Here is a 25058-nt window from a genome sequence, read left to right on the forward strand (position 1 = left end):
TATGCCATTTAGTGCCCATATTTTTTTTACCGGGCCTGTTTTTATCTTTACATCGCTCTCTTTCCATAGAGACCTTGGTTTATTCCCTATAGTCATAGGGCTTTGATGAAAAGTAATGCGCCAAATAGGGAATAGGGTTCTATTTGGGGACGCATCCCTTGCCTGTGGCATGTTAAACTAGGTATGATTGATGTGTCTTTACATGTGTTTATTGAGCAGGCTGAGAAGGGGATGCATGGTTGCTCTCTGGGGGTGGAGTCATATTAGCATTTTGGTCGAGCCATTGTTCACGCCACCAAGACAGTTTTACAAGCTAACGCCTCCGATGATTGATTCTGAAGCATCATTCACACGTTTTCCCACAAAAGACACAAAATGTATGGAAAACTGTGATTCCGGAATTGATACATAAATCAATAGGGGGAAACTTTTTTCCAAAATGAAAAAATAAATATGGAAAGTACTTTTGGGGTTTGTTGTCAGCCACGGGGATTACAGAAGTACTAATGTGTTTATTTTACCTTTTCATCTGAATTCCCAGGTAGACTCTGTAAACATGCAGCGTTCTATTTTCTGCTCTCTGCTTTCCTCCCTATACCGCCCCTGTTTGTTCTTCCATAGAACAGAAGGGAGTGATAGTTGTAAAAGATCGACAGAATTGATTATGGAAGTTAAACCCAGGAGACCCCTGCATGAGAACACAGCTTCCCCTGCTTACAGCTATTGATTTTTTCCTGTGATAGTGAGATCTTTCATTGTGAATACAAGAGGCGAGGTGGTATCTCCTCAGTGGAGATATCTGTTGCTGGCTGCATAAATGGGTAGTTTCAGATGATTTGTGGATTAGGTTTCCCGCCGATTGTTGTCACAGCCCGATTCATATCTCACACCGGACCAACAATGGGGCCTAAATCGCACTTCGACCGCCGTCATAGATATCACCATCTATAGCATAAAAGAGCCAAAAAACATAATTGTTTGAAACAGAGTAAAGTGTCTTACTGCGTATGTATCTTCTTTGTTATGTGCTTTTTTGCTGCAACCAAGTACTCTCTGTCACTCGTTTTGTTTTCTCTCTTTTTAGTTCTCTTTTTCTTTCTCGCTTTCTTTCTTTCCATCACAGTGATAAATTGTGGCGACCCTGGGGTTCCAGCCAATGGGATGAGGTATGGAGAGGACTTTGCTATTGGTCAGAACATCACCTTCCTGTGTGCGCCGGGATACACCATGGAGGCTGACAGCTCACCCGTGCGCACCTGCACCTCCAACGGTACCTGGAGTGGCATCATGGCATCCTGCAAAGGTGAGGTCTAGCAGCACATGTGGAGCATGATGTACTTCATTACCCATAATGCTCTGTGGAACATATCTTAATAACATTCTGGCATCATGACATCCTTCAAAGACAGGGCCCATCAACACTCAGGCTATGCCCGGAATTGTACACACTTCTCTTTAGAGGGTACTACTTTTAGTTAGAACCCTGTGAGCCTTTGGTTTGTTTATTTTGCTACTTCAATTTGACTGTTGGAATATGTTAATCTACACCTTAGAATATAGTTCAATGACACCTAGTCTCAGGGAGGAAATAATCAAGGTTAGCATTGTCCCAGAGTTTCAATACAGATTGTTATAGCTTATTCACAGTAACACTGAACACCTGCTGGTTCCCTTTCCACACTGGTTGCCTGAGCAACAGCAGCCTAGATGTCTTTGTGTCCTGCTAGCAGTCACAGAGGAAAGAGTTTAAATACAGAATAGCATTGTGCTTTGGTTTGTTATTGTAATATCCTGTCTTGTTGTTGACACTATAGGTCAGGCAGAAAACGTTTCTCTTCTTCATAAAAAAGCTTTCTCAACTTGCATAAAATGCTGCTTTGTATTACCATTATCTTGGACAAATTACAATCAACACAGATACGGCTATCCATTTGAACAGGTTATAGTTGAATCTCTTGGCTCTGTGAGAGAGGGTGTTGTACATACATATGTAACAGCTGCAGAGTGATATCTTGGTGCAGTTAGGATGCACAGTTGGATCTATGAATATGGATGTTAAAGTGTCGGGAAGCAAACTGAAAATGGAAATGGCTGGGTGAAAGTCTGACATTGGCTTTTAACAAAAGATGTGAGTGTGTGTGTGAGTGCGTGTGTGGTGTGTGTGCATGCGTGCGTGGTGTACGTGCTTGTGTGTGTGTTTACGTGTACTGTATAAGTATGTGAGAATATTTGTGTTCTACGCCTGTGAAATGCAGGAGCTGTCACAGCAGCTGTGAAATCACTGCATAAACATATTATTCATTAGCTTAGTACAAGGCAAGCTGGTCTACTCTCAATGGACGAGCCACCAAGCATGTCCAATACTAATTCAGAATATTAATAGAACATTTGGGAACTTATTACACGTTTATGGCTTTTATCACCGGAGCACATAGATGACAATAAGAACAGCCAATGAGCTTGACAAATGTGTTTGTTTTTATAGTCAGCTGATTAATTGGGAGGGAATCACTACCCTCTCAATCAAAGGGTTCTGGAGAAAAGTAGTGCACTATATAGGGAATAGGGTGCCAGTGGGCTCTGGTGAAAAGTAGAGCACTATATAAGGAATAGGGTACCAATGGGCTCCGGTGAAAAGTAGTGCACTATATAGGGAATAGGGTGCCATTTTGGACACAACCAAAGTCTCCCCCTGCAATTTGACAACGTTGCTTTAAACCTACCACCAATTTGTCTTGTAACTATATGCCAGCTCCCACATGAGGTTCCCTCAAGATATCACCCCCCTCCCGCATAAGAATTGACACCCCTGCCCAACACCCACCAAGCCTAGCCTGTAATCTACAAACACTGAGATTTCCCCCATCAAAATAGAATCCTAATTCTCCTGGATTACCCCTCTCTGAACTCTGCATATCCCACTCGTGCTGTTCCTGCTCAAACGCCTACCTACAGTGCTGTTTCTGTTATCCAGTGAGAGCAGTATCCATGGTGCACTATTTTGGAAAGCCTATCTTACTGCTATTCGGTGAGAGGAGTGTGTTTATTGTACAGTCTGCTGGAAAATATATTTCTGCCCACAGTGTTCTGGAAAGCCTTATCTGCTGTTACTCTAATTCAGTGAGAGGAGTATACCTGTCTCCACATAGTGGTTGGCAGAAGTCAGTGTGAATAACAGACATGGGAGAGAGAGAGACTCACTCTACAGAGTGCAACATGAGTCATCCAGCCTATCCCTCTCACCCACTCAAGCGTGGCGTAGGCTGGGGCGCAACGAGACTCCCAGGCAGCTCTCAGACAAACAAACAATCCCTTTGACTTTCTCTGCCTCCCTGACGTCGCCCCCCCCCCCAACACTTTCATGTTTGTTTAGACAGTCATTGGCTGCGCCCCAAATGGAACTCTATTCCCTATATAGTGCACTCCGTAGCTATTGGGGATGCAGTCGTCATGACACCTGGAGGCTAGTGGTCTGAGAGAAAAACATTAGTTCTGTTTCAGTTAGACAGCTGGCAGTAAATGTCCACTAAGGGTGGCACTACATAGCTATACTACATAGTCATGCTTCGCACAACCACAAATATTCCTTAGACTTAATTTCCTAAGATTTTGTTGTTGAGAATGTATTGTTTTAGCTGTTAGCTTGGCTGTGGCACTTTTCCAAAGGTTTCTTGTGTGTTTGCGGTTTGCATTAATGCCATGAATGGAATGGTAAAGTATAATTCATCCCTAATTGATTCATGAGATTCCTTACAGGGGTAACGAGGGTTAATAAGTAAGAGAGTAATTCAGCATTACACAGAGAGTAAACTCCCTCTCCCCTTTGCCTTTCTGTCCTCCCTCCCCGCTCTCTCGTCCTCCCTATCCCTGTCCTCTATCCAACTACACCCACCCTTTTTCCTCTTTCTCATCCCTCTCTTCCTCTCCTCTCCCCCCATTAGCCGTGACCTGCGCGGCACCCTCTGCCATCTCCAATGGGGTCCTGGAGGGTACAGACTTTGAGTGGGGCACTAGCGTGAGCTACAGCTGCTCCCCCGGGTACGAGCTGTCCTTCCCTGCCATCCTCACCTGCGTGGGCAACGGCACCTGGAACGGAATGGTGCCTCAGTGCCTACGTGAGTAGCACGCACCTCTCCTCTTCTCTCCTGTTCTTTTGTTTTCTCTTAATTTGTGCTCCTCTCTCGCTCTCTCTTGTTCTCGCTCGCTCTCGCTCTCACTCTCTCTCTTTCTCTCTCTCTTGCTCTTTCTTGCTCTCTCGCTCTCTCTTGCTCTCTCTTGCTCTCTCCCTCTCCTCCCTCTCCCTCTCCCTCTCATGGTGTTTTCCACTCTCTCGCACATCGATGCAACTTCACACTCTCTGCAGTAGTACTAACACTCAGTGTACCTGTGAAATTGACATTTTGTCGCATTCTTCATGTACTTGTTTCCTTGTTTCAGTTTGACGAATATGTCCACAGTATCTATAGTTCTATGACTCCATAGATAGTCAGTGACTTTGAGTGGTGATTTGATTTTAAAACCAATTGCCTAAACTTTATTAGAATAGGTTAGAAAAATGGGTAGCGCTTTAGTTTACAGTGCTGAATTACCAGGGTAAAAACAGGGAAATAACACGGCAACAACAAGTTAACAACGAGGTAATAACCCATTCATAGTTAGTATATAGTTGCTAAATAAGGATGTAAAGTGTGACAAAATTATATGGTGGTTGTTATGTAGAAAGATAAATTCATTACTTTATTAAGAACTATAAATAGCAGGTAATAAGCACAAGTTATGTAGAAAGTATTCAATGCTATGTCACCTTTTCTCAGCAGATTCATACAAACTATGAACAGTTGATTACCGTGTTGTTACCTTGTTGTTTCCTGTTATTTCGCTGTCGATACCATGTTCATTTCCTGTCGTTACCGTGTTAGTTCTATGTTGTTACCGCGTTATTTCCCTGTTGTTACTGTGTTATTTCCCTGTTGTTACTGTGTTATTTCCCTGTTGTTACTGTGTCATTTCCCTGTTGTTACTGTGTTATTTCCCTGTTGTTACCGTGTTATTTCCCTGTTACTATGTTATTTACTTATTGTTACCATGTTATTTCCCTGTTGTTTCATGTTATTTCCCTGTTGTTACTGTGTTATTTCCCTGTTGTTACCGCGTTATTTCCCTGTTGTTACTGTGTTATTTCCCTGTTGTTACTGTGTTATTTCCCTGTTGTTACTGTGTTGTTTCCCTGTTGTTACTGTGTTAGTTCCCTGTTGTTACTGTGTTATTTCCCTGTTGTTACTGTGTTATTTCCCTGTTACTATGTTATTTACTTATTGTTACCATGTTATTTCCCTGTTGTTTCATGTTATTTCCCTGTTGTTACTGTGTTATTTCCCTGTTGTTACTGTGTTATTTCCCTGTTGTTACTGTGTTATTTCCCTGTTGTTACTGTGTTATTTCCCTGTTGTTACTGTGTTATTTCCCTGTTGTTACTGTGTTAGTTCCCTGTTGTTACTGTGTTATTTCCCTGTTGTTACTGTGTTATTTCCCTGTTGTTATTGTGTTATTGCCCTCTTGTTTCTTGTTATTTCCCTGTTGTTACTGTGTTATTTCCCTGTTGTTACTGTGTTATTTCCCTGTTGTTACTGTGTTATTTCCCTGTTGTTATTGTGTTATTGCCCTCTTGTTTCTTGTTATTTCCCTGTTGTTACCGTGTTATTTTCCTGTTAACGCATTATTTCCCGCTAACAAGGACTGCGCCCCCTTCCTTCTCCGTGGCCGACGTGAGTAAGACATTTAAACCTTCGCAAGGCTGCTGGCCCAGACAGCATCCCTAGCCGCGTCCTCAGAGCATGCGCAGACCAACTGGCTGGTGTGTTTACGGACATGTTAATTTGCTCCCTATCCCAGTCTGCTGTCCCCACATGCTTCAAGATGGCCAACATTGTTCCTGTACCCAAGAAGGCGAAGGTAACTGAACTAAATGACTATCGCCACGTAGCACTCACTTCTGTCATCATGAAGTGCTTTGAGAGACTAGTCAAGGATCATATCACCTCCACCTTACCAGCCACCCTAGACCCACTTCAGTTTGCATACCGCACCAACAGGTCCACAGATGATGCAATCGCCATCACACTGCACACTGCCCTAACCCATAAGGACAAGAGGAATACCTATGTAAGAATGCTGTTCATTGACTACAGCTCAGCATTCAACACCACAGTACCCTCCAAGCTCATCATCAAGCTGGAGACCCTGGGTATCAACCCCGCCCTGTGCAATTGGGTCCTGGACTTTCTGACGGGCTGCCCCCATGTGGTGAAGGTAGGAAACAACATCTCCACTTCGCTGACCCTCAACACTGGGGCCCCACAAGGGTGTGCGTGCTCAGCCCCCTGTATTCCCTGTTCACCCATGACTGCGTGGCCATGCACTCCTCCAACTCAATCCTCAAGTTTGCAGACGACACAACAGTAGTGGGCTTGATTACCAACAATGACGAGCCAGCCTACAGGGAGGAAGTGAGGACACTCGGAGTGTGGTGTCAGGAAATAACCTCTCACTCAACGTCAACAAAACAAAGGAGATGATCGTGGACTTCAGGAAACAGCAGAGGGAGCGCCCCCTTATCCACATCGAAGCAGTGGAGAAGGTGGAAAGTTTTAAGTTCCTTGGCGTACATATCACAGACAAACTGAAATGGTCCACCCACACAGACAGAATGGTGAAGAAGGCACAACAGCGCCTCTTCAACCTCAGGAGGCTGAAATTTGTCTTGTCAGCTAAAACACAGCTAAACTTTTATAGATGCACAATCGAGAGCATTCTGTCAGGCTGTATCACAGCATGGTACGGCAACTGCACCGCCCTCAACCGCAACTGCACCGCCCTCATATGTATATACTGTACCTTATGCCATCTATTGCACCTTGCCTATGCCGCCCAGCCATCGCTCATTCATATAGTTATATGTACATATTCTTATTCACCCCTTTAGATTTGTGTGTATTAGGTAGTTGCTGGGGAATTGATAGATTACTTGTTAGATATTACTGCACTGTCGGATCTAGAAGCACAAGCATTTCGCTACACTCGCATTAACATCTGCTAACCATGTGTATGTGACAACAAAATGTTATTTGTTACCGTGTTATTTCCCTGTTGTTACTGTGTTAGTTCCCTTTTGTTTTCTATTATTTCCCTGTTATGTGTTATTTCCCTATTGCTTCCTGTTATTTCCCTTTTGTTACGTGTTCTTTCCCTGTTTCCTGATATTTCTCTCTTATTACCGTGTTATTTCCCTGTTGTTACCGTGTTATTTCCCTCTTGTTTCTGTTATTTCCCTGTCGTTACCCTGTTATTTCCCTCTTGTTACAGTGTTATTTTCCTGTTGTTACAGTGTTATTTCCCTGTTGCTTTATGATGGCGCCGGTTGTTTTATGATGGCGCCGGCAGCCCTACGCTGCCTTCTTATCGGCTCTCAACCAATCATGCTATTTTGTTTTAGTTTTTTTGCGTTGTTCGTAACTTCTTTTGAACATAATGTTGCTGCCCTGTGATTCGCTGGAGAAGGAAACTGAGATTTCGAGGCAAAAGATAAGGTCAGGCACAATCTGGCTAATCTGCCCTTGCCTTCCGTTCTGATAGCTAACGTTCAAGCGCTGGAAAATAAATGGGACGAACTGAAAGCACGTATATCCTACCAACGGGACATTAAGAACTGTAATATCTTCACCGAGTCGTGGCTAACCTCTACGGAACGCCTCGCCAATATCCAATGGTAGAGCCTGGCGCGAAATACGAAAAAACTTAAAAATGCTATAATTTCTATTTCTCAAACATATGACTATTTTACACCATTTGAAAGATAAGACTCTCCTTTATCTAACCACATTGTCCGATTTCAAAAAGGCTTTACAGAAATAATCACACACCCATTTTTCAAGCTAGCATATATGTCACAAAACCCAAAACCACAGCTAAATGTAGCACTAACCTTTGATGATCTTCATCAGATGACACTCCTAGGACATTATGTTATACAATACATGCATGTTTTGTTCAATCAAGTTCATATTTATATCAAAAACCAGTTTTTTACATTAGCATGTTTTGTTCAGAACTAGCATACCCACCGAAAACTTCCGGTGAATTTACTAAATTGCTCACGATAAACGTTGCCAAAAAACATAACAATTATTTTAAGAATTATAGATACAGAACTCCTTCATGCAATCGCGGTGTCCGATTTTAAAATCGCTTTTTGGTGAAAGCACATTTTGCAATATTCTGAGTAGATAGCCCGGCCATCACGGCTAGTTATTTTGACACCCACCAAGTTTGGCACTCACCAAACTCAGATTTACTAAAAGAAAAATTGGATTACCTTTGCTGTTCTTCGTCAGAATGCACTCCCAGGACTTCTACTTCAACAACAAATGTTGTTTTGGTTCGAAATAATCCATAGTTATATCCAAATAGCTCCGTTTTGTTCGTGCGTTCAGGTAACTATCCGAAGGGTGACGCGCCGGCGCGTTTCGTGACAAAAAAATTTAAAATACTCCATTACCGTACTTCGAAGCATGTCAAACGCTGTTTAAAATCAATTTTTATGCGTTTTTTCTTGTAAAATAGCGATAATATTCCAACCGGGCGACGACGTATTTGTTCAAAGAGAGAAAGAAAAACATGGAGTCGTCACATGCATGCGCGCGCCAGTGTCATTGTTCTCAGAAGGACCACTCTCCAAAACCCCTGCTGTTTTTCGCCCAGAGACTGCAGAGCTATCATTCCACTTTCTGCCACCTTCCTAGAGCCAATGAAAGCCTTAGAAAATGTCACATTACAGCAGCTGTATTTTCGATAAAGAGGCTAAATAAGGACAAGAAATGGTCAGACAGGGCACTTCCCGTATAGAATCTTTTCAGGTTTTGGCCTGCCATATGAGTTCTGTTATACTCACAGACACCATTCAAACAGTTTTAGAAACTTTAGAATGTTTTCTATCCAAATCTACTAACTATTTGCATATTATAGTTACTGGGCAGGAGTAGTAACAATATTAAATCGGGTACGTTTTTATCCGGCCGTGAAAATACTGCCCCCTATCCCAAACAGGCTAAACGATGACATTAAGAACATACAGCTGGCGGGTTATACACTCTATCAGTAAAACAGAACAGCAGCCTCTGGTAAGACACGGGGTGGGGGCCTATGCATTTATGTAAAAAACAGCTGGTACATGATATCTAAGGAAGTCTCAAGGTTTTGCTGGCCTGAGGTAGAGTAATTCATGATAAACTGTAGACCACACTATCGACCTAGAAAGTTTTCATCTGTATTTTTCATAGCTGTCTACATACCGCCACAGAGCGACGTTGGCACTAAAACCGCACAAAATTAGCCTTATTCCGCCATAAGCAAACAGGAAAAAGCTCATCCAGAGACAGTGCTCCTAGTGGCCGGGGACTTTAATGCAGGGAAACTTAAAATCAGTTTTACCGAATATCTATCAACATGTTAAATGTGCATCCAGAGGGAAAAAAATTCTAGACCACCTCTACTCCACACACAGAAACGTGTACAAAGCTCTCCTTCGCCCTCCATTTGGCAAATCTGACCATAACTCCTGATTCCTGCTTACAAGCAAAAATTAAAGCAGGAAGCACCAGTGACTCGGCCTATAAAAAAGTGGTCAGATGAAGCAGATGCTAAACTACAAGACTGTTTTGCTAGCACAGACTGGAATATGTTCTGGAGTTCTTCCGATGGCATTGAGGAGTACACCACATCAGTCACTGACTTTATCAATAAGTTCATCGAGGACATCATCTCCACAGTGACTGTACGTACACACCCCAACCAGAAGCCATGGATTACAGGCAACATTTGCACTGAGCTAAAGGGTAGAGCTGCTGCTTTCAAGGAGCGGGACTCTAACCCGGAAACTTCTAAGAAATCCCGCTATGCCCTCAGATGAACCATCACACAGGCAAAGCATCAATGCAGGACTAAGATCGAATCTTACTACACCGGCTCCGACACTCGTCGGATGTGGCAGGGCTTGCAAACTTTTACAGACTACAAAGAGAAGCACAGCCGAGAGCTGCCCAGTGACACGAGCCTACCAGATGAGCTAAATAACTTCTATGCTCGCTTCGAGGCAAGTAACACTGAAACATGCATGAGAGCATCAGCTGTTCTAGATGACTGTGTGATCACGCTCTCCGCAGCCGATGTAAGACCTTTAAACAGGTCAACATTCACAAGACCACTGGGCCAGATGGATTACCAGGACATGTACTCTGAGCATGTGCTGACCAACCTCTCTCTGTCTGAGTCTGTAATACCAACATGTTTCAAGCAGACCACCAAGAACACCCCAGAACACTAAGGTAACCTGCCTAAATGACTACCGACCCATACCACTCACATCTGTAGCCATGAAATGCTTTGAAACGCTGGTCTTGGCTCACATTAACACCGTTATCCCAGAAACCCTAGACCCACTCCAATTTGCATACCGCCCCAACAGACGCACAGATGATGCAATCTCTATTGCACTCCACACTGCTCTTTCCCACCTGGACAAAAGGAACACCTATGTGAGAAGAGCTCAGCGTTGACTAGAGCTCAGCGTTCAACACCATAGTGCCCTCAAAGCTTAGCACTAAGCTAAGGACTCTGGGACTATACACCTCCCTCTGCAACTGGATCCTGGACTTCCTGATGGGCCGCGCCCAGGTGGTAAGGGTAGGTAACAACACATCCGCCACACTGATCCTCAACACGGTGGCCCCTCAGGGGTGCGTGCTCAGTGCCTCCTGTAATCCCTGTTCACTCATGACTGCACAGGCAGGCACAACTCCAAAACCATCATTAAGTTTGCTGATGACACAACAGTGGTAGGCCTGACCACCGACAACGATGAGACAGCCTATAGGGAGGAGGTCAGAGACCTGATCGTGTGGTGCAAGGACAACAACCTCTCCCTCAACGTGATCAAGACTAAGGAGATGATCGTGGACTACAGGAAAAGGAGGACCGAGCATGACTCATTCTCATCGACGGGACTGTAGTGGAGAAGGTTGACATCCTCAAGTTCCTTTGCCTCCATATCACCATCAAACTAACATGGTCCACGCACACCAAGACAGTCATGAAGAGGGCACGACAAAACCTTTTCCTCGTCAGGAGACTGAAAATATTTGGCATCTGTCCTCAGATCCTCAAAAGGTTTTACAGCTGCACCATCGAGAGCATCCTGACGGGTTGCATCACTGCCTGGTATGGCAACTGCTCGGCCTCCGACCGCAAGGCGCTACAGAGGGTAGTGTGTATGGCCCAGCACATCACTGGAGCCAAGCTGCTTGCCATCCTGGACCGGAGTGTACCGGAGTGCCAATTCTAGGTGCAAGAGGCTTCTGAACAGCTTCTATCCCCAAGCCATAAGACTCCTGAACAGCTAATCAAATGGCTACCCAGACTATTTACACCCCCCCCCCCCCCCGCTGCTGCTACTCTCTGTTATTATCTATCCATAGCCACTTTAATAACCCTTCCTGCATGTACATAATTACCTTAATTACCTCGACACCGGTGCCCCCGCACTGCCATACTGCCATGCTGATCCTTAACACTGGGGCCCCTCAGGGGTGTGTACTTAGTTCCCTCCTGTATTCCCTGTTCACCCACGACTGCGTGGCCAAACACAACTCCAACACCATCATTAAGGTTGCTGACGACACAACAGTGGTAGGCCTGATCACCGACAACTATGAGATGGCCTATAGGAAGGAGGTCAGAGAACTGGCAGTGTGGTGCCAGGACAACAACCTCTCCCTCAATGTGAGCAAGACAAAGGAGCTGATCGTGGACTACAGGTAAATGCGGGCTGAACAGGCCCCTATTAACCTCTTACATCTAGACGTTGCGCTAGCGGAACACCTGCTCCAATATCCAATGATAGGCGTGGCGCGAATTACGAATTCCTCAAAAATACAAAAACTTAAATTTTTCAAACATATGACTATTTCACAGCATTTTAAAGACAAGACTCTCCTTTATCTAACCACACTGTCCGATTTCAAAAAGGCTTTACAGCGAAAGCAAAACATTAGATTATGTCAGCAGAGTACCAAGCCAGAAATAATCAGACACCCATTTTTCAAGCTAGCATATAATGTCACAAAAACCCAGAAGACAGCTAAATGCAGCACTAACCTTTGATGATCTTCATCAGATGACACACCTAGGACATTATGTTATACAATACATGCATGTTTTGTTCAATCAAGTTCATATTTATATCAAAAAACAGCTTTTTACATTAGCATGTGACGTTCAGAACTAGCATACCCCCCGCAAACTTCCGGGGAATTTGCTAACAATTTACTAAATTACTCACGATAAACGTTCACAAAAAGCATAACAATTATTTTAAGAATTATAGATACAGAACTCCTCTATGCACTCGATATGTCCGATTTTAAAATAGCTTTTTGGTGAAAGCACATTTTGCAATATTCTAAGTACATAGCCCAGCCATCACGGGCTAGCTATTTAGACACCCGGCAAGTTTAGCCTTCACCAATATCAGATTTACTATTATAAAAGTTTGATTATCTTTTGTTGTCTTCGTCAGAATGCACTCCCAGGACTGCTACTTCAATAACAAATGTTGGTTTGGTCCAAAATAATCCATCGTTATATCCGAATAGCGGCGTTTTGTTCGTGCGTTCAAGACACTATCCGAAATGGTAAATCAGGGTCGGGCGCATGGCGCAATTCGTGACAAAAAAATTCAAAATATTCCATTACCGTACTTCGAAGCATGTCAACCGCTGTTTAAAATCAATTTTTATGCAATTTATCTCGTAAAAAAGCGATAATATTCCGACCGGGAATCTCCTTTTCGGCAAACAGAGGAAAAATCACAAAGACGGGGGCGGCCAGTGCACGCGCCTAAGCCCACAGTCCCTTGATCGGCCACTTGAGAAAGGCGATAATGTGTTTCAGCCTGGGGCTGGGATGACGACATTCTGTTTTTTCCCGGGCTCTGAGCGCCCGTGGAAGACGTAGGAAGTGTCACGTTAGAGCAGAGATCCTTTGTAAAAGATAGAGATGGAAAAGAAGTTCAAGAAATGGTCAGACAGGCCACTTCCTGTAAAGGAATCTCTCAGGTTTTGACCTGCCATTTGAGTTCTGTTATACTCACAGACACCATTCAAACAGTTTTAGAAACTTTGGAGTGTTTTCTATCCAAAGCCAATAATTATATGCATATTGTAGTTACTGGGCAGGAGTAGTAACCAGATTAAATCGGGTACATTTTTTATCCAGCCGTGAAAATACTGCCCCCTATCCATAACAGGTTAACATCGACGGGCCTGTAGTGGAGCAGGTCGAGAGTTTCAAGTTCCTTGGTGTCCACATCACCAACGAACTATCATGGTCCAAACACACCAAGATAGTCGTGAAGAGGGCACGACAAAACCTTTTCCCCCTCAGGAGAAAAGATTTGGCATTGGTCCCCAGATCCTCAAAAGTTTCTACAGCTGCACCATCGAGAGCATCCTGACCAGTTGCATCACCGCCTGGTATGGCAACTGCTTGGCATCTGACAGTAAGGCGCTACAGAGGGTCTTGCAAACGGCCCAGGGCATCACTGGGGTCAAGCTTCCTGCCATCCAGGACCTGTACAATAGGTCGGCCTGTCAGAGACTCCAGTCACCCAAGTTATAGACTGTTTTCTCTGCTACCGCACGGCAAGCGGTACTGGAGCGCCAAGTCTAGGAGCAAAAGGCTCCTCAACAGCTTCCAAGCCATAAGACTGCTGAACAATTAATAAAATCGCCACCAGACACTGCTGCTACTCGCTGTTTACTATCTATGCATAGTCACTTCACCACCACCACCTACATTTACAAATTACCTCAACTAACCTGTACCCCCGCACACTGACTCGCACTCTGACTCGGCCCCCTGTATATAGCCTCGTTATTCTTCTTGTGTTACTTTTTATTATGACTTTTTATTTTAGTCTACTTGGTAAATATTTTCTTAACTCTTCTTGAACTGCACTGTTAGTTCAGGGCTTGTAAGTAAGCATTTCACTGTACCTGTTGTATTTGGCGCATGTGACAGATAACATTTGATTTGATTTGTTACCCTGTTAAGTCAGCACTGCACACTAAAGTGCAACTGAAAAAGGTTGTGTCTTTGGTCTGTTTTTTTCCGTTCAAGCAGGTGATCTGGTATCCGACACTGCATTTGAAACAAATGGCTTCAGAATGAATGCTACACTGTCACCTTGCTCTCCACTGTAGAGGAACAAAAACATATCCCAAGGTTCTTGGTGTCATTGGTCGGTTGACTGACAGCTGAGTTAGAGGAGGAAGCGGCCATTCATAAGGCCCTTGGTCTGGTCTGATGAACTTCCCCCTGTTGTAGGGACATCAGCCACCCTCGATAGTTTGGGCATTAATGCCCCTCGATTCTCCATCACTTTGATTTGACCCAAAATGAAGGGGAACTGTGATGTACTGCAGATAACATGGTATTGAATTGAAAAGACAAGCAGAGGCCTCCTGTTAAAGGGCAGGTGATGGGAGGCAGGAAGTGGAGGGATTCCACCATGATGAGCAGCTGTGCCCAATGACAGACAAGTGGACAGCTGCTGAATCATCCCAAAAAAGTATGAGCAAGCACACACACACACACACACACACACAAACACACACACACACACATATTGCAATCACCCTCATACACAATCCAAAACGTCCAGACACACACTAACTCGCACTCACACACACACACACACAACCACACACATACAATCACACACACATGCACCCACACGTACACAGAACTGAAGGGAGAACAAGTCACTCTACATTTGGTGGTTATATATTTTCTCAAACCAGTGCCATCTCCTTGGAACTCTGCTCAAAAGTTACAATGTCTGCTGCGTTTACAATCGGGGATTTGTGAAAAGTCTTTGTTTAAAAAAGTTTCAGTCTTGCTGAGACAAGGCTTCAGTCCCGTTGTTAGAAGGAATTATAAATAATGCAGGGGAATTAACTCCGATGCCACTGTTTTTTTTCTCTCTGACACAGAAACCTTAGAAGACATATTTGAACATCTGAGGATTCAACCATCTTTCCCACACCTATTGAGGATTCGGTCTCTAGCATACAACAAACCAGAGAATCATAATTCACCTAGAAGTTCATAACTCAGAGACCTTGGAAAGTACATTTGAACATCAGAAGACCTAACCATCAATTCTACACCTGGAGAATTGTCTTTACAGAAAGACACCCAGGGAATCATAATTCACCCACTCGCCTTCATGTTTAGTTTACCTACTGATCTCTCAGCCTCTGCCAACCCATCTGTCAGTCTCCGTATGACAGAGTGAAGAGTGGAGGGGGTAATCATTAGTAATCTGCACATAAGTAATGAGTTCTTATCTGCCTGCCCCAGTGGGTCATCAGACGGAGGGGTCGAAGAGCTGAAGAGGAGGAGGATGTAGAGGGGTGGAGGGGAGGAGGATGTAGAGGGTTAGAGGGGAGGAGGGGGTAAGGGGAGGAGTATGTAGAGGGTGACCGGAAGGAGGTGGTGGAAGGGAGGAGGGGTGAAGGGGAGGAGGATGTAGAGGGTGGAGGTGGTGAAGGGAGGAGGGGTGAAGGGGAGGAGAATGTAGAGGTTGGAGGTGGTGAAGGGGAGGAGGATGTAGAGGGTGGAGGGGTGAAGGGGAGGAGGATGTAGAGGGTACGGGGGCTGGGGGGGTGAAGGGGAGGAGGATGTAGAGGGGTGGAGGGGAGGAGGATGTAGAGGGTTAGAGGGGGGGAGGGGGTAAGGGGAGGAGTATGTAGAGGGTGACCGGAAGGAGGTGGTGGAAGGGAGGAGGGGTGAAGGGGAGGAGGATGTAGAGGGTGGAGGTGGTGAAGGGAGGAGGGGTGAAGGGGAGGAGGATGTAGAGGGTGGAGGGGTGAAGGGGAGGAGGATGTAGAGGGTACGGGGGCTGGGGGGGTGAAGGGGAGCAGGATGTAGAGGGTAGGAGGGTTGGAGGGGGTGAAGGGCAGGAGTGTGGAGGGCATGAAGGGGAGGAGGATGTAGAGGGTACAGGGGCTGGGGGGGTGAAAGGGAGGAGGATGTAGGAGGGCTGGAGGGGGTGAAAGGGAGGAATGTGGAGGGGTGAAGGGGAGGAGGATGTAGAGGGTATGGGGGCTGGGGGGGTGAAGGGGAGGAGGATGTAGGAGGGCTGTAGGGGGTGAAGGGGAGGAATGTGGAGGGGTGAAGGGGAGGAGGATGTAGAGGGTACGAGGGCTGGGGGGTGAAGGGGAGGAGGATGTAGAGGGTAGGAGGGCGGTAGGGGGTGAAGGGGAGGAGTGTGGAGGGGGTAGAGGGGAGGAGGATGTAGAGGGCTGGAGGGTTGAAGGGAAGGAGGATGTAGAGGGCTGGAGGGTTGAAGGGGAGGAGGATGTAGAGGGCCGGAGGGGGTGAAGGGGAGGCAGATGTAGAGGGCTGGAGAGTTGAAGGGGAGGAGGATGTAAAGGGCTGGAGGGTTGAAGGGGAGGAGGATGTAGAGGGTGGAGGGTTGAAGGGTTGAAGGGGAGGAGGATGTAGAGGGCTGGAGGGTTGAAGGGGGGAGGATGTAGAGGGCTGGAGGGTTGAAGGAGAGGAGGATGTAGAGGGTGGAGGGTTGAAGGGGAGGAGGATGTAGAGGGCTGGAGAGTTGAAGGGGAGGCGGATGTAGAGGGCTGGAGAGTTGAATTGGAGGAGGATGTAGAGGGCTGGAGGGTTGAAGGGGAGGAGGATGTAGAGGGCTGGAGGGTTGAAGGGGGGAGGATGTAGAGGGCTGGAGGGTTGAAGGAGAGGAGGATGTAGAGGGTGGAGGGTTGAAGGGGAGGAGGATGTAGAGGGCTGGAGAGTTGAAGGGGAGGCGGATGTAGAGGACTGGAGAGTTGAAGGGGAGGAGGATGTAGAGGGTGGAGGGTTGAAGGGTTGAAGGGGAGGAGGATGTAGAGGGCTGGAGGGTTGAAGGGGAGGAGGCTGTAGAGGGTGGAGGGGTGAAGGGGAGGCGGATGTAGAGGGCTTGAGGGTTGAAGGGGAGGAGGATGTAGAGGGCTGGAGGGGTGAAGGGGAGGAGGATGTGGAGGGCTGGAGGGTTGAAGGGGAGGAAGATGTAGAGGGTGGAGGGTTGAAGGGGAGGAGGATGTAGAGGGCTGGAGGGTTGAAGGGGAGGCGGATGTAGAGGACTGGAGGGGTGAAGGGGAGGAGGATGTAGAGGGTGGAGGGTTGAAGGGTTGAAGGGGAGGAGGATGTAGAGGGCTGGAGGGGGTGAAGGGGAGGAGGATGTAGAGGGTGGAGGGGTGAAGGGGAGGAGGATGTAGAGGGCTGGAGGGTTGAAGGGGAGGAGGATGTAGAGGGCTGGAGAGTTGAATTGGAGGAGAATGTAGAGGGCAGGGGGGTGAAGGGGAGGAGGATGTAGAGGGCTGGAGGGTTGAAGGGGAAGATGATGTAGAGGGCTGGAGGGGTGAAGGGGAGGAGAATGTAGAGGGTGGAGGGGTGAAGGGGAGGAGGATGTAGAGGGTTGGAGAGGGGTGAAGGGGAGGAGGATGTAGAGGGCTGGAGGGGTGAAGGGGAGGAGAGATGTAGAGGGTGGAGGGGTGAAGGGGAGGAGGATGTAGAGGGCTGGAGGGGTGAAGGGGAGGACGATGTAGAGGGCTGGAGGGTTGAAGGGGCGGAGGATGTAGAGGGCTGGAGGGGGTGAAGGGGAGGAGGATGTAGAGGGCTGGAGGGGGTGAAGGGGAGGAGGATGTAAAGGGCTGGCGGGGTGAAGGGGAGGAGGATGTAGAGGGTGGAGGGTTGAAGGGTTGAAGGGGAGGAGGACGTAGAGGGCTGGAGGGTTGAAGGGGAGGAGGATGTAGAGGGCTGGGGGGTGAAGGGGAGGAGGACGTAGAGGGCTGGAGGGTTGAAGGGGAAGATGATGTAGAGGGCTGGAGGGGTGAAGGGGAGGAGAATGTAGAGGGTGGAGGGGTGAAGGGGAGGAGGATGTAGAGGGTTGGAGAGGGGTGAAGGGGAGGAGGATGTAGAGGGCTGGAGGGGTGAAGGGGAGGAGAATGTAGAGGGTGGAGGGGTGAAGGGGAGGAGGATGTAGAGGGCTGGAGGGGTGAAGGGGAGGACGATGTAGAGGGCTGGAGGGTTGAAGGGGAGGAGGATGTAGAGGGCTGGAGGGGTGAAGGGGAGGAGGATGTAGAGGGCTGGAGGGTTGAAGGGGAGGACGATGTAGAGGGCTGGCGGGGTGAAGGGGAGGAGGATGTAGAGGGTGGAGGGTTGAAGGGTTGAAGGGGAGGAGGATGTAGAGGGCTGGAGGGTTGAAGGGGAGGAGGATGTAGAGGGCTGGAGGGGTGAAGGGGAGGAGGATGTAGAGGGCTGGAGGGTTGAAGGGGAGGAGGATGTAGAGGGCTGGAGGGTTGAATTGGAGGAGGATGTAGAGGGCTGGGGGCTAAGGGGAGGAGGACGTAGAGAGCTGGAGGGTTGAAGGGGAGGAGAATGTAGAGAGTGGAGGGGTGAAGGGGAGGAGGATGTAGAGGGCTGGAGGGGTGAAGGGGAGGACGATGTAGAGGGCTGGAGGGTTGAAGGGGCGGAGGATGTAGAGGGCTGGAGGGGGTGAAGGGGAGGAGGATGTAGAGGGCTGGAGGGGGTGAAGGGGAGGAGGATGTAAAGGGCTGGAGGGGTGAAGGGGAGGAGGATGTAGAGGGTGGAGGGTTGAAGGGTTGAAGGGGAGGAGGATGTAGAGGGCTGGAGGGTTGAAGGGGAGGAGGATGTAGAGGGCTGGGGGGTGAAGGGGAGGAGGATGTAGAGGGTGGAGGGTTGAAGGGGAGGAGGATGTAGAGGGCTGGAGGGTTGAAGGGGAGGAGGATGTAGAGGGCTGGAGGGTTGAAGGGGAGGAGGATGTAGAGGGCTGGGGGGTGAAGGGGAGGAGGACGTAGAGGGCTGGAGGGTTGAAGGGGAAGATGATGTAGAGGGCTGGAGGGGTGAAGGGGAGGAGAATGTAGAGGGTGGAGGGGTGAAGGGGAGGAGGATATAGAGGACTGGAGGGGTGAAGGGGAGGAGGATGTAGAGGGCTGGAGGGTTGAATTGGAGGAGGATGTAGAGGGCTGGGGGTGAAGGGGAGGAGGATGTAGAGGGCTGGAGGGTTGAAGGGGAGGAGAATGTAGAGGGTGGAGGGGTGAAGGGGAGGAGGATGTAGAGGGCTGGAGGGGTGAAGGGGAGGACGATGTAGAGGGCTGGAGGGTTGAAGGGGAGGAGGATGTAGAGGGCTGGAGGGGGTGAAGGGGAGGAGGATGTAGAGGGCTGGAGGGGGTGAAGGGGAGGAGGATGTAGAGGGCTGGAGGGGGTGAAGGGGAGGAGGATGTAAAGGGCTGGCGGGGTGAAGGGGAGGAGGATGTAGAGGGTGGAGGGTTGAAGGGTTGAAGGGGAGGAGGACGTAGAGGGCTGGAGGGTTGAAGGGGAGGAGGATGTAGAGGGCTGGGGGGTGAAGGGGAGGAGGACGTAGAGGGCTGGAGGGTTGAAGGGGAAGATGATGTAGAGGGCTGGAGGGGTGAAGGGGAGGAGAATGTAGAGGGTGGAGGGGTGAAGGGGAGGAGGATGTAGAGGGTTGGAGAGGGGTGAAGGGGAGGAGGATGTAGAGGGCTGGAGGGGTGAAGGGGAGGAGAATGTAGAGGGTGGAGGGGTGAAGGGGAGGAGGATGTAGAGGGCTGGAGGGGTGAAGGGGAGGACGATGTAGAGGGCTGGAGGGTTGAAGGGGCGGAGGATGTAGAGGGCTGGAGGGGATGAAGGGGAGGAGGATGTAGAGGGCTGGAGGGGGTGAAGGGGAGGAGGATGTAAAGGGCTGGCGGGGTGAAGGGGAGGAGGATGTAGAGGGTGGAGGGTTGAAGGGTTGAAGGGGAGGAGGATGTAGAGGGCTGGAGGGTTGAAGGGGAGGAGGATGTAGAGGGCTGGGGGGTGAAGGGGAGGAGGATGTAGAGGGCTGGAGGGTTGAAGGGGAGGAGGATGTAGAGGGCTGGAGGGTTGAATTGGAGGAGGATGTAGAGGGCTGGGGGCTAAGGGGAGGAGGACGTAGAGAGCTGGAGGGTTGAAGGGGAGGAGATTGTAGAGGGTGGAGGGGTGAAGGGAAGGAGGATGTAGAGGGCTGGAGGGGTGAAGGGGAGGAGGATGTAGAGGGCTGGAGGGTTGAAGGGGAGGAGGATGTAGAGGGCTGGAGGGGGTGAAGGGGAGGAGGATGTAGAGGGCTGGAGGGGTGAAGGGGAGGAGGATGTAGAGGGCTGGAGGGGTGAAGGGGAGGAGGATGTAGAGGGTGGAGGGTTGAAGGGTTGAAGGGGAGGAGGATGTAGAGGGCTGGAGGGTTGAAGGGGAGGAGGATGTAGAGGGCTGGGGGGTGAAGGGGAGGAGGATGTAGAGGGTGGAGGGTTGAAGGGGAGGAGGATGTAGAGGGCTGGAGGGTTGAAGGGGAGGAGGATGTAGAGGGCTGGGGGGGTGAAGGGGAGGAGGACGTAGAGGCCTGGAGGGTTGAAGGGGAAGATGATGTAGAGGGCTGGAGGGGTGAAGGGGAGGAGAATGTAGAGGGTGGAGGGGTGAAGGGGAGGAGGATGTAGAGGGCTGGAGGGTTGAAGGGGAGGAGGATGTAGAGGGCTGGAGGGTTGAATTGGAGGAGGATGTAGAGGGCTGGGGGTGAAGGGGAGGAGGACGTAGAGAGCTGGAGGGTTGAAGGGGAGGAGAATGTAGAGGGTGGAGGGGTGAAGGGGAGGAGGATGTAGAGGGCTGGAGGGGTGAAGGGGAGGACGATGTAGAGGGCTGGAGGGTTGAAGGGGCGGAGGATGTAGAGGGCTGGAGGGGGTGAAGGGGAGGAGGATGTAGAGGGCTGGAGGGGGTGAAGGGGAGGAGGATGTAAAGGGCTGGAGGGGTGAAGGGGAGGAGGATGTAGAGGGTGGAGGGTTGAAGGGTTGAAGGGGAGGAGGATGTAGAGGGCTGGAGGGTTGAAGGGGAGGAGGATGTAGAGGGCTGGGGGGTGAAGGGGAGGAGGATGTAGAGGGTGGAGGGTTGAAGGGGAGGAGGATGTAGAGGGCTGGAGGGTTGAAGGGGAGGAGGATGTAGAGGGCTGGGGGGGGTGAAGGGGAGGAGGACGTAGAGGGCTGGAGGGTTGAAGGGGAAGATGATGTAGAGGGCTGGAGGGGTGAAGGGGAGGAGAATGTAGAGGGTGGAGGGGTGAAGGGGAGGAGGATGTAGAGGGCTGGAGGGGTGAAGGGGAGGAGGATGTAGAGGACTGGAGGGTTGAAGGGGAGGAGGATGTAGAGGGATGGGGGGTGAAGGGGAGGAGAATGTAGAGGGTGGAGGGGTGAAGGGGAGGAGGATGTAGAGGACTGGAGAGTTGAAGGGGAGGAGGATGCAGAGGGCTGGAGGGGTGAAGGGGAGGAGGATGTAGAGGGCTGGAGGGGTGAAGGGGAGGAGGATGTAGAGGGCTGGAGGGGTGAAGGGGAGGCGGATGTAGAGGGCTGGAGGGGTGAAGGGGAGGAGGATGTAGAGGGCTGGAGGGGTGAAGGGGAGGAGGATGTAGAGGGCTGGAGGGGTGAAGGGGAGGCAGATGTAGAGGCTGGAGGGGTGAAGGGGAGGAGGATGTAGAGGGCTGGAGGGGTGAAGGGGAGGAGGATGTAGAGGGCTGGAGGGGTGAAGGGGAGGAGGATGTAGAGGGCTGGAGGGGTGAAGGGGAGGAGGATGTAGAGGGTGAAGGGTTGAAGGGGAGGAGGATGTAGAGGGCTGGGGGGTTGAAGGGAAGGAGGATGTAGAGGGCTGGGGGGGTGAAGGGGAGGAGGATATATAGGGTGGAGGGTTGAAGGGTTGAAGGTGAGGAGGATGTAGAGGGCTGGAGGGTTGAAGGGGAGGAGGATGTAGAGGGCTGGGGGGTGAAGGGGAGGAGGATGAAGAGGGTGGAGGGTTGAAGGGGAGGAGGATGTAGAGGGCTGGAGGGTTGAAGGGGAGGAGGATGTAGAGGGCTGGAGGGTTGAAGGGGAGGAGGATGTAGAGGGTGGAGGGTTGAAGGGGAGGAGGATGTAGAGGACTGGAGGGTTGAAGGGGAGGAGGATGAAGAGGGCTGGAGGGTTGAAGGGGAGGAGGATGTAGAGGGTTGGAGGGTTGAAGGGTTGAAGGGGAGGAGGATGTAGAGGGCTGGAGGGTTGAAGGGGAGGAGAATGTAGAGGGTGGAGGGGTGAAGGGGAGGCGGATGTAGAGGGCTGGAGGGGTGAAGGGGAGGCGGATGTAGACGGCTGGAGGGGTGAAGGGGAGGAGGATGTAGAGGGCTGGAGGGGTGAAGGGGAGGAGGATGTAGAGGGTGGAGGGTTGAAGGGGAGGAGGATGTAGAGGACTGGAGGGTTGAAGGGGAGGAGGATGTAGAGGGCTGGAGGGTTGAAGGGGAGGAGGATGTAGAGGGTGGAGGGTTGAAGGGTTGAAGGGGAGGAGGATGTAGAGGGCTGGAGGGTTGAAGGGGAGGAGGATGTAGAGGGTGGAGGGTTGAAGGGGAGGAGGATGTAGAGGACTGGAGAATTGAAGGGGAGGAGGATGTAGAGGACTGGAGGGTTGAAGGGGAGGAGGATTTAGAGGGTGGAGGGTTGAAGGGTTGAAGGGGAGGAGGATATAGAGGGCTGGAGGGTTGAAGGGGAGGAGGATGTAGAGGGCTGGAGGGGTGAAGGGGGGAGGATGTAGAGGGCTGGAGGGTTGAAGGAGAGGAGGATGTAGAGGGTGGAGGGTTGAAGGGGAGGAGGATGTAGAGGGCTGGAGGGTTGAAGGGGAGGCGGATGTAGAGGACTGGAGGGTTGAAGGGGAGGAGGATGTAGAGGGTGGAGGGTTGAAGGGTTGAAGGGGAGGAGGATGTAGAGGGCTGGAGGGTTGAAGGGGAGGAGGATGTAGAGGGTGGAGGTGTGAAGGGGAGGAGGATGTAGAGGGCTGGAGGGTTGAAGGGGAGGAGGATGTAGAGGGCTGGAGGGGTGAAGGGGAGGAGGATGTAGAGGGCTGGAGGGTTGAAGGGGAGGAGGATGTAGAGGGTGGGGGGTTGAAGGGGAGGAGGATGTAGAGGGCTGGAGGGTTGAAGGGGAGGCGGATTTAGAGGACTGGAGAGTTGAAGGGGAGGCAGATGTAGAGGGTGGAGGGTTGAAGGGTTGAAGGGGAGGAGGATGTAGAGGGCTGGAGGGGGTGAAGGGGAGGAGGATGTAGAGGGCTTGACGGTTGAAGGGGAGGAGGATGTAGAGGGCTGGAGGGGTGAAGGGGAGGAGGATGTAGAGGGCTGGAGGGTTGAAGGGGAGGGGGATGTAGAGGGTGGGGGTTGAAGGGGAGGAGGATGTAGAGGGCTGGAGGGTTGAAGGGAGGGGATGTAGAGGACTGGAGGTGAAGGGGAGGGGATGTGAGGGTGGAGTTGAAGGTGAAGGGGAGGAGGATGTAGAGGGCTGGAGGGTTGAAGGGGAGGAGGATGTAGAGGGTGGAGGGTTGAAGGGGAGGAGGATGTAGAGGGCTGGAGGGTTGAAGGGGAGGAGGATGTAGAGGGCTGGAGGGTTGAAGGGGAGGAGGATGTAGAGGGCTGGAGGGGTGAAGGGGAGGAGGATGTAGAGGGCTGGAGGGTTGAAGGGGAGGAGGATGTAGAGGGCTGGAGGGGGTGAAGGGGAGGAGGATGTAGAGAGTTGGAGGGGGTGAAGGGGAGGAGGATGTAAAGGGCTGGAGGGGTGAAGGGGAGGAGGATGTAGAGGGTGGAGGGTTGAAGGGTTGAAGGGGAGGAGGATGTAGAGGGCTGGAGGGTTGAAGGGGAGGAGGATGTAGAGGGCTGGGGGGTGAAGGGGAGGAGGATGTAGAGGGTGGAGGGTTGAAGAGGGAGAGGATGTAGAGGGTGGAGGGTTGAAGGGGAGGAGGATGTAGAGGGCTGGAGGGTTGAATGGGAGGAGGATGTAGAGGGTGGAGGGTTGAAGGGGAGGAGGATGTAGAGAACTGGAGGTTGAAGGGGAGGAGGATGTAGAGGGCTGGAGGGTTGAAGGGGAGGAGGATGTAGAGGGTGGAGGGTTGAAGTGTTGAAGGGAGGAGGATATAGAGGGCTGGAGGGTTGAAGGGGAGGAGAATGTAGAGGGCTGGAGGGGTGAAGGGGAGGAGAATGTAGAGGGTGGAGGGGTGAAGGGGAGGAGGATGTAGAGGGCTGGATGGGTGAAGGGGAGGAGGATGTAGAGGACTGGAGGGTTGAAGGGGAGGAGGATGTAGAGGGATGGGGGGTGAAGGGGAGGAGAATGTAGAGGGTGGAGGGGTGAAGGGGAGGAGGATGTAGAGGACTGGAGAGTTGAAGGGGAGGAGGATGCAGAGGGCTGGAGGGGTGAAGGGGAGGAGGATGTAGAGGGCTGGAGGGGTGAAGGGGAGGAGGATGTAGAGGGCTGGAGGGGTGAAGGGGAGGAGGATGTAGAGGCTGGAGGGATAAAGGGGAGGAGGATGTAGAGGGCTGGAGGGGTGAAGGGGAGGAGGATGTAGAGGGCTGGAGGGGTGAAGGGGAGGAGGATGTAGAGGGCTGGAGGGGTGAAGGGGAGGAGGATGTAGAGGGTGAAGGGTTGAAGGGGAGGAGGATGTAGAGGGCTGGGGGGTTGAAGGGGAGGAGGATGTAGAGGGCTGGGGGGGTGAAGGGGAGGAGGATGTAGAGGGTGGAGGGTTGAAGGGTTGAAGGGGAGGAGGATGTAGAGGGTGGAGGGTTGAAGGGGAGGAGGATGTAGAGGGCTGGGGGGTTGAAGAGAAGGAGGATGTAGAGGGCTGGAGGGTTGAAGGGGAGGAGGATGTAGAGGGTGGAGAGTTGAAGGGGAGGAGGATGAAGAGGACTGGAGGGTTGAAGGGGAGGAGGATGAAGAGGGCTGGAGGGTTGAAGGGGAGGAGGATGTAGAGGGTGGAGGTTTGAAGGGTTGAAGGGGAGGAGGATGTAGAGGGCTGGAGGGTTGAAGGGGAGGAGGATGTAGAGGGTGGAGTGTTGAAGGGGAGGAGGATGTAGAGGA

The 25058-nt window shown here is 50.4% G+C and overlaps 1 protein-coding gene across 1 annotated transcript in view; it reads left to right on the forward strand.

Annotated features, from left to right (window-relative positions):
• LOC106570400 (CUB and sushi domain-containing protein 3) overlaps positions 1-25058 on the forward strand; it is a 738870-nt gene that overhangs the window by 653958 nt on the left and 59854 nt on the right. The window contains exons 60-61 of the mRNA XM_082961236.1: positions 1124-1303; positions 3942-4115. Coding sequence (XP_082817362.1) covers positions 1124-1303; positions 3942-4115 — 354 coding nt within the window. The remainder of the gene's footprint in view (positions 1-1123; positions 1304-3941; positions 4116-25058) is intronic.

The sequence above is a fragment of the Salmo salar genome, chromosome 14, assembly GCF_965601325.2.
Source record: "Salmo salar chromosome 14, fSalSal1, whole genome shotgun sequence".
NCBI classification, from domain to species: domain Eukaryota; kingdom Metazoa; phylum Chordata; class Actinopteri; order Salmoniformes; family Salmonidae; genus Salmo; species Salmo salar.